Source organism: Petaurus breviceps, unplaced genomic scaffold (genome assembly GCF_028583685.1).
Source record: "Petaurus breviceps papuanus isolate PSGF00001 unplaced genomic scaffold, PetGlider_PUasm1.0 631, whole genome shotgun sequence".
NCBI lineage: Eukaryota > Metazoa > Chordata > Mammalia > Diprotodontia > Petauridae > Petaurus > Petaurus breviceps.
In genome coordinates this window covers 1154-10790 of record NW_027186422.1, presented here as the reverse complement: position 1 = coordinate 10790, position 9637 = coordinate 1154, and the positions used below count along the sequence as shown (strand labels likewise).

General features: G+C 44.1%; 1 protein-coding gene and 1 long non-coding RNA gene across 2 annotated transcripts; one reads left to right on the top strand and one right to left on the bottom strand.

Moving 5' to 3' along the window:
* Positions 1 to 856: 856 nt before the first annotated feature.
* On the bottom strand, positions 857 to 2610 carry LOC138173655 (zymogen granule membrane protein 16-like). The gene is made up of 3 exons (XM_069103702.1): positions 2547 to 2610; positions 1818 to 1953; positions 857 to 1483 (listed from the first exon to the last, which is right to left on the bottom strand). The coding sequence occupies exons 1-3, from the start codon at positions 2608 to 2610 to the stop codon at positions 1168 to 1170; spliced, it is 516 nt and encodes a 171-aa protein (XP_068959803.1). The 3' UTR covers positions 857 to 1167.
* On the top strand, positions 1443 to 8944 carry LOC138173656 (uncharacterized). Its single transcript, XR_011171479.1, has 3 exons — positions 1443 to 1498; positions 2061 to 6729; positions 7039 to 8944. It is a non-coding gene; the product is annotated as an uncharacterized lncRNA (long non-coding RNA).
* Positions 8945 to 9637: the final 693 nt, after the last annotated feature.

The window sequence follows — 9637 nt, the reverse complement described above, 5'->3', positions numbered from 1 at the left end:
ATTCAGTTCCACAAGTTCTGGAGTTCCAAATTTTCTCCCCCCTCCCCCCAGCCTGCAATCTTTAACCCACAATCCTCAAACTCTCACTCAAGGGTATGCCTCTCCCAAGACATCCCATTGCTCTTAGACCGGAGAATTCCCTGACAATCCTCACCGCGATGCCGCAAAGTTTCCGGGAGCAAACAAGAAAAGAGAAATGGCAACTGCTCTGGGAGGGCTCAGCTGTGCCAGGCGCCACAACGGGAAGGCTGAGAAAGCCAGGAGGGGATTCTACCTTTATGTACATTTTGTGACACTTCCCTCCCCTCCTCCTCCCCCCCCCCCCCCCTACCCCAGACTGTCTGGTTGGTGTCCTGTGTTTTCAAAAAGGACCAAAAGGACATCACCAGAATGTAAGCTCCTGGAGGACAGGAACTATTTTCTTCCCTTGTCTTTACATCCTCTGCACCTAGCCCAAGTGCTTGTTGAATTGAACTGAAAAGCAGTGCAAAAACTGAACCAGACTTAACTGATTGGTGAACGCATAACAGCAGCATCCAGCAGTCCCTTGAATGGAGGTATGATGAAACCAAGAAAAACCATTTATTACAGATAAAATTATGTTAAACATTATTTTTTGGCTATAGGGTAATGGGGGAGGAGTAAAGTGTTCAGTATCTCAGTGCTTTAGCTGAGTAGGAGAGGCCAGTCTAATCTGCTCCCACCCTTAGGGACCACCCCAGCTGCTGTCTGTCATCTCCCATCAGCAAAATGTGAATCCTGTTTTATTTGTGTCTCTTCCCAAAGCTAGAAGAGGATTTCTCTCTCCTTGAATGCAGGATCTTGTCTTCCCCCTGCTTTCAGTCTTCCCTCTCCCTTCTGCCTTCCTCCTCCCTAGCACCCTCTTTCTTCTCTGCTTTTCTCTCCTTCCTGGTCCCCACACTCCTCTTTCGCCTTCCCATTCCCTTCCTTCTGGACTCACATTTGCCCTCAGGTCCCTTTCCTGTTGCTTCCCTAATCCTCTCTCTACCTCTAATCCCTATATAGAACCTCCTCTCCCCTCCCCAAAGGTTGTCCTGCTAATTTTGGCACATATATACTTTGTCACCCACCCCGAATTCCCTTGATTCTGCTAGGCTCAGGGCATATAGAGCCTTTCCCCTCCCTCCACTGTGCCCTCTCTGCCTATCAGGCCTTGATGAGCTTGGGCTCATCCCAGTGAAAGCCAATGCCCGTGAGGCCATAGCCATCCTGGTGCCCACTGACGTAGCTCAGGAAGCCTCCTCGGTAGTGGGGAGAAGCATTGAAGGAGAAGCCCGACGGCTGCCCAAAAGTGAAGATCCGCCCGTAGCTGGTGATGAAGATCAGTTGCTGGATGTAGTAAGAGTAGTATTTGCCCAGGACTTGAGTGATCCTCTCACCATTCTTCAAGAGAACCTCATGGCTCTTTCCTGTCTTATAGCCATGGAGTTCGGTCCAGGAGCCGGCATATTGGAACTGGATGCTGTGGAGGGTGAAAGTAAGTGGGAGAAGGAGCTGAGCAGGGCCAGGAGGCCAGGTGCCATCCCTGGTGCCCTTGAAATGAGCTAGCGCTCTCACACTCGCTCTGCAAGAACATAGAGACGGGGAGGGGGAGAAAAGGAAGAAACCTCCTTAGGGCCAAGTTGGGGGATATACAGGAGGAGGTGTCCTGGCCACAAGGGGGTGAGAGGGGTCAGGAGGCAGAAGTCCTGGGTGAGCAGACAGGGTGGTCAGCAATACAAGGGAGGTACAACAGGAGGTCACAAGGGAGGGAAATGACAAGCGGATGGAGGCTGTCGTGAGCCCTAGACCCTTACGCGTAGATTTTCCCACTGCATTGTTCATGGACTCGAAATCCAGTTATCTTGCCCTGTCTGTGGTTCCCAGAGAATGTAAAACTGGTCCCCCCTCCATTTCCATATTCTCCAGAAAACGAGGACCCTCGTTGTTGACCTGCAAGCAGGGAAGGGAGAAGAGCTGGGCAGTTTCTAGTCTTCATAGGGAGCTGGATAGCCCCAACTTATAAATCTTGTGCATGTATTTTTGGCCTCGTTTTACAGATGAAGACACTAAGACCAGAAGGGGAGAGTCTATGAAGGCTGTAGACCAGACAAACCACCCCCCTGCCCAGGCAAGCTGCTTGTATTCAATGTTGATTTCATTTCCTTAAGCATTTCTTCAGGATTCACTTTTTGTAGTGACACATTCTAAGAGTTGGAAGACACTTTAAAGATCATTTAAAAATAGGAATTCCCCAGTTAGTGAACTAATTCACACTGTAATGATCAGACTATGGGTACAGACTATGGATTCTCCATTGTATGCAAATTTCATAGCCCCTGTGCACACTGGGTGCTGCCTGAGACTGAGTGATGTCAAGAATGGGGGCCGGCAATGAGATCGGTACTGAGAGCTTAGGAATAGGGATCAGAGATGAGGCATAGGGATGGAGACCAGGTCTGAGAGGTAAGTGAGACGTGGGAGAGATCATATGCAAAGTGTGAGACTGAACCAGTAGCAGGAAGAATGTCAAAAGCATCACTCACCATGCTCCTCAGCAGTGACAGTCACTGGAAGGGTGAGAAGGAAGAATATCAGTACCAGCATCATCTGAGACAAGGAGAAAGCAGAGGTCAATGCTGCCCCAAAGCTCTTTTCCCCAAAGTTTTATCTCCTCTACAGCTAAAGATGTCAAGAGAGTCTGGGGGTAGAGTACCAGTATGGGTACCCCTCCCCAAGAGCTTTGACTGACAGATGAAGAGACTGTTTTCCTCCTCTAGAACTATTTAGGGAAAGGAGGAGGTCATCACTGTTAAGTCCTATCCAGGGAACTTTGGGAAGATTGAGAGAATCAGCATGCCCTTTCCCCTTGAAAGAACTTTGATGAAGGCAGGGAATGCATCCATACTATAACACCTGCTCCAGAAAGGGCTTGGGATATGGGTTCTCCAGGTGGATTCTCCCAAGATTAGGAAGGTGATGTAGTTGGTGTGACCCCCACCTGAAAATCGAGAATTGAGAGGGGAGCGTCACTGAACTCCAAGTTCAGTGGGACAGTTAATGTGAGCTCTCTGAGAATTTCAGAAGGGGATTGCTGTGAACTGCCTCACCTCTGCCTGCATCTCCCCCACCCCCAAGAATTGGTGGTAATTTTAGTGACTGAGGGTGAGGGTTCCCCCAGGAGAAATGATCTCTGTGTTAGTAGGGGAATGTCTGTCTGAGGATAAGTAGGAACCCCTTCCCTCAATTCCTGGTTGAAGATCCCATATTGCCAGACCAGAGCCCACACTGGGGTAAATTAGAACCACCCTGATAATTGTTTCAGTGTGATCAACTGATTCTAGAAAACGGTGTCGCTCTGTAAAGTAAGACCCTGTGCTATAATGAATTCCACGTAATGCAACATAATATATAATGCAACCCAAGGTATGTGACATTGTGTAATACATCATACTAGCATAATGTAGTACAATGTGACACAGCGTTGTACAAATTTGCACATTCTACCAGCATTAGCTCTTATGATCCGACCCAACTCTCCCAAGCTCGTCTCCAGCCTATTTCCTCCACCCTATGCTTTATATTCCTCCCAAATTCTCCTAAGATTAATTTCCCACCACTATTATTTGTTGTTCTTGAATCATTTTTAAGTCTTGTCTGATTCTTCATTTGGGGTTTTCTTGGCAGAGATACTGGAGTGGTTTGCTGTATCCTCCTCCAGATGAGGAAACTGAGCAAAACAAGGTTATGTGACCTGCTCAAGGTCACATAGCTAGTAAGTGTCTAAGGCCAGATTTGAACTCAGGAGAAGGAATCTTCCTGACTCCAGGCCTGTTACTCTATTCACTATAACACCTAGCTGCCCCTCTCACCCCTATTAACAACATATCAAAGTCTGTGCCACCCTGAAAAAGGAGAATACTGACCTTTTTCACTCTTTATGAATGGTCCTCAATGCATCCACAGAGTGTCCAGGCAGGGTCCTATGCTCTCTGCCCCTTATATGGGAATCCACTCAGTCCTGGCAGTTGACCAAAACCACAGAGCCAATCCCTCTGTCTGTTCTTCTCACTTCCTCACCCATCTCTCAAGCCCCAGCCTCCTGAGTTCTTGAATGAGAACAGCACTGAAGAGATGGGACCCAGGGACAGGGCTCCTGAGCTTGGGATGGAAGTGAGGAGGGAAGCTGGAGCTTCCTGGAATCTGAGAATTTGGGAATTTAAAGGAGGACATCCAGTTCAATGCCCACCCTGAAATACACTCTATAATGCCTCCTCGCTCCTGTCCCCCTTCCCATCTAGATTCTACGAGAAGACCACTAGTCACAGGAGTGACTCACTGTCTTCCATTCCACCTTGGGACATTTTCTAATTGCTAGAGAGTTTCTCTTCGTACTAAACCAAAGTCTACCTCTCTGTAACTTCTCCCATCCCCAGCATTGATACTTCTTCTGTCTTCTGAGGCTAAGCAGAGCAAATACTTACTATGGAGCCTAGCACATGGTAAGCGCTTAATAAATTCTTACTCTTATCCCTGGTTCCTCTTTTACAATTCTTGGGGGTCCTATTGATTCTCATAGAGCAGTTCCCTTATCATCTTAGATGCCTTCTTCTGGACACACTCTTGATGTCACTGTCCTTCCTAGAAGGTGGTACATCTGGAACATGTTCCAGATGACTAGAGCAGAGTACCACCAACTCCATTTTTTTTGGAGGCAATCAGAGTTAAATGACTTGCCCAGAGTCACAGAGCTAGTAAGTATCTGAGGCTGGATTTGAACTCAGGTCATCCTGACTCCAGTGCAACCACCAACTCTATTTTGAGCACTATTCCTCTCTCTTTGCAGAATATTGGGGACTACAACCTTTGATAGACTGGGAGCGAGCAGGAGAAATATAACCAGAGTCTAACAGTTGACTCTTCCCACCTCCAAAAAAAAGAAAGAAAGAAAGAAGAAGAATGTATCCATGGCCCATTTTACAGTTTAATCTGCATTATTAATATTTTCTCTATCATTTTCTTAAGTTTAGAAAGAATAAAATAGTAAATGAAGCCCTGGTTTGTAGGATTCCAATGTGTATATGCTCACACTAAAAATTTCAGAATCAGCTCCTGAGAGCTTATTGACCATGGCTCCAATACGCCCTTGAATGTGACTGGAGGACAGATATGTGTGTTCTCTCCAGGAGACCTGAGGCAGCTCTCTGGGGGCTGGAGGCAAGACAGACTTTTCTACTGGAAGCTCCAAAGACCTAGTAAGGCCTTCTATTTTTTTTTCATAGTCTTGAGGCATTCATCTGGACCCAATTCCATCTTATTTCTATGTCTTACATGGAAATACTGTTTGACTGAGTCTACAGAGTCTGAGGCATTCATTCCTCTTTGTCCTGCACCCCACCATTGTAGTTTGTTTACTGGGAAAGCCTGGCCTCCAATTAGGGGACCCCCGATCCTTGGACTGACCCTGGAATTACAAGACCAGGATTTCTTCCTAAAAGAGAAGAGGGAGGTATCCAATATACAAACACGAATAGGGTGTGGGCCAGGTAACCATTTATTCCTACATAGAAAAATAATAAGCATAAAAGAATCACACCATGCATTAACAGAAAAATTAGAATAACTTACCAACTTATAACTAGGTTTGCAGTCAGTTAGGAAGCTAACATTTACCTTATTGGGACATCTAGACTGGGCACTGTCTGACCAAATAGCCAAGCTTGACTGAATCTTTTTTCAAGGACTGACTCCTCTGATACACAATCTTCCCCTTTCATCAAACACTGCCTCTAAGGGGACGTTACTGCCTCTAAGGCCTGTCAACACCTTTGGAATTCACAAGGTCACCTCTAGTCCTGAATGAGGTACTCTTTCAAGGTAGGTAAGGGTCCCCAGTACAAGCCTACTATGCTTCATGTAGGGAGTAGCAGCCAGGTCACTGATGCCAATAGAGATGACCCATCCTTCTGTACTTCTTACTGACATCACATGATGCTATCTGGAGAACCAGAGCCAAGAGAGCACCAACCAGAAGTCTGTCAGTTCATCAGGCAGTCAATAATCATTTATTAAACCCCAGTGCCAGGGACTGCGCTAAGTGCTGAGTGTACAAAGAAAGGCAAAAAATCCTGTTCCTGAGGAACTCACAATCTAATATAATCACCATCTAATCTAGTCAACAAGGAGAAGGTATATACAAACAAGGCATATACAGGATAAATAGGGATAATCAACACTAGAAAGGCACTGGAGTTAAAAGGGGTTGAGAAAGGCTTCCTGTGGAATGACTTGAAGGAAGCCAAGAGGTGGAGATGAGGGGGAAGAACATTCCAGGCATGGAGATGAACCAGTGATATTTCCCATATATGGGAAAAGATGGAAAGGAAGCTACTGTCACTAGATCAAAGAGTATGTGGGAGAGGAATGGGGATAAGAAGACTGGAAAGGTAAGGAGGGAAGTTTTTTAAGGACTTTGAACTTGGAAAAGAGGATTTTATATTTGATCCTAAAGATGATCAGAAACCTCTGGAGGTTTGGGGGTTGTTTTGGGGAAGGGATCATGATCAGATCCGCACTTTAGGGTGATCATTCTAGTTGTTGGTTCCTTTCTTCTTCAAATGATCATGTGTGTAATTAATCTGTTTACTTATTATAGCTTCCAGTCATATTATGCAACTTCTACCCATACTAGTCAGCACCTTCTCTGCAAATGGAAAGAAGCATTGAGAGGTTGGTTTTTTTGCATATCTATTTATCTATCTTTATATATTTATATATATATATAACATTGAATATTTACATGTTTATACATTTATAATATAAAAATAAATGGGGCCTTTAGTTTTATTTTGCTTTGCTTCTGTGCCTATAGAGCATAACATAGCAACTTGAATATAGTAGGCTCTTCGTAAATGCTTTTGGGATCAGATTGGATCATAGGACCTTACTTCTTTTTTATATTTCTTGTAGAATCTCAGGTCATTCTTGTCTACCTATCATTTCTTTTAACTCTTTGCAATCTCTTATCCCAAATTCTAGGTTATACATCTGATTATGCCTGGTAGTCTTCTCCTTTCTATCATGAACTCCAAGATGGCATGATCAATGTTGTATTAAAGGTTCCTGTCCTCTCTGCTTCACTAAGCAATCCTACCTTCCTCGTTAAAATGCGATGTAGAAGAAAGGACCTGCTGTCTTCTCACCACGTGTCACATTCCCTGCATGTGCATTCTTCCATATGAACTCCTTAGGTGAATGCATTTGCAGGAAGATGTGTTCCAGGTTTATAGTGGAAATGTTCTATTGTTACTTTTCTGTGTTACTTCATTGAATGTCTTCCCTTTAGACTATCCAAAGTCCCACTAGCTATACTGCTTTTGGACTTTTTTGGACTTCTCCATCCATCATGCTTTTCTTCCCTAGGAAACTTATCCTTTAGAAATCTCACTATTCTGTAAGATTGACTCAGCCTTGGCACTTACATCTCATCAGTGCCTTCTGCCCCTCTGGTTGGACCCTTTGACTGGAGGGCAGAGACATGGGTTCTAGAACTTCCAATTAAGGAAGGGACCAAGCATAATGTTCTCTCCATTTTTTTTAAACCAATTACCCAATCCTACTCCCTTTTTTTCAGCTTACTTTTGTGTATTGTCTTCCTTTAGATTGCAAGCTCCTTGGGGGCAGGGATTGTCTGTCTTCTTATGTGTATTTATATCCCAGCACTTATCATAGTGCCTGGCACATAGTAGGTACTTAATAAATATTTATTCACTATTGGATATTGATTCATTGTGTCACATGTCTGACTAATAAAAGTAAAAACACTGGTGTAGTCTCATTATGCAGAATTTTTGGCAGGGAGGACTCAGAAAGGACCTAAAGGCCAGATGTAGCTTTTCTGAGGGGACCCATGAGTCAGTGGAGAAGGGGACAGTGCTCCCCAGAGTCACAGTGGCCTCTTTTACCTTCTGAATCAAACATTCAACTGGCATTTATGAAGTGGCTACTCCACATCAGACACTGTGCTAGGCATAGAAAATGCAAAGGCAGAAATTAAACAGTCTGCTCTCAAGAAGTTTACATTCTATTGGGAGAGACAGTATATCCATGTATTGGTATGTACGAAATATAGGCGAGAGGGACTGGAAGCTCCCAGAGAAGAACCTCCTCTCTAAATCCAGGTTAGCACCCCAGTAATTTAGAGTCTCGGAAAGTTGCCTACAGCACTGAGAGATTATTTTGTATATTTATATATAAAATAAACACAAGGTTTTGAGGGGCTGGAGAAGAAAAGTCAGAAGCTAGGGAATCAGGAAAGGTCAAAGAACTTGAGCTGAGACTTAAGGAAATTAGGAATTCTAAGAAACAAAGATGAGGAGGGGATACATTCCAGCATGGAGGCTAGCAAAGCATGGAGACGGGAGACAGTATCATGTGTGAGAAACATCCAGAAGACAAGATAGGTAGAACTATAGATTGAATAAAGGGGAGTAATGTGGAATAAGGCTAGAAAGGTAGGTAGGGTCCAGGTTGTAAAGGGCTAAAAATACCAAACAGAGGAGCTTATATTCGACTCTACTGGTAATAGGGTGAATGGATTTGTTGAGTTTATGGGAGCTACTGAGTTGGTGAGTGACATGTTTAGTCTTGCCCTTTGGCAGATATGTGCAGGATGGACTAGGGAGAGACAGGAGGAAGAGAAATCCATTAGGAGGTGATTTCAATAATATAGGTGAGATGTGGTGAGGGTGATAGTTATGTGACGAGAGAAAAGGACACAGAAAAGATTTTGTGGTGGTAGAAATGATAAGATTTGATAACAGATTGGATATATGGAATGAGAATGAGGAGTTGAGGATGATATTGAGGTTATAAATCTGAGTAACTGGAAAATTGGTGGTGCCTTTACGATCAAAATAAGGAAATGTGGAAAAGGGGTAGGTTCAGGGGGAAAGATGAGTACTTTTTGGACACGCTAAGATGCTTACAGGAAATCCAATTTAATATATCCAGCTGGTGATATGGGACTGGAGCTAAGAATTAGAGATGAATGTGTGTGTGTGTGGCATCACCTATGTAGAGATGGTAATTAAATACATGGGAGCTGTGGTCACCAAGAGAGAATGAGTAGAGAAAGAAGTTACTGGACATGATATTGATAATGACCATGCAAAGGAGAGGAGACAATTGGGGAGGAGGGGAAACCAATCATTTCTTAAGCGCCTACTGTGTACCAGATACCGTGCTGAGCAATTTACAAATACTAACTTATTTGATCTTCACAGTAATCCTGTGAGGCAATGCTATTATTATCCTCATTTTGTAATCGAAGAGAGTAAGGCAGAGGCAAATGACTTACCCAGGGTCACACAACAAGTATGTTTCTGAGGCTAGACTTAAATTAAGGTTTTCCTGACTTTGGGCCTAGTATTCTATCCACTACACCATATAGCTGCCTTGTGCAGGAGGAGATGGAGGAGAAAACAGTGTCATAAAAACCCAGAGAAGAGAGAGTACCCAGGAGGTGAGGGTGGTCAATAGCGTTAAGTTTTGCTGAAGTCAAGAGGGGTGAGTATTGAGAAAAGGCCTTCATATTTGGCAATTAAGAGACCGTTGGTAACTTTAGAAACAACTATTT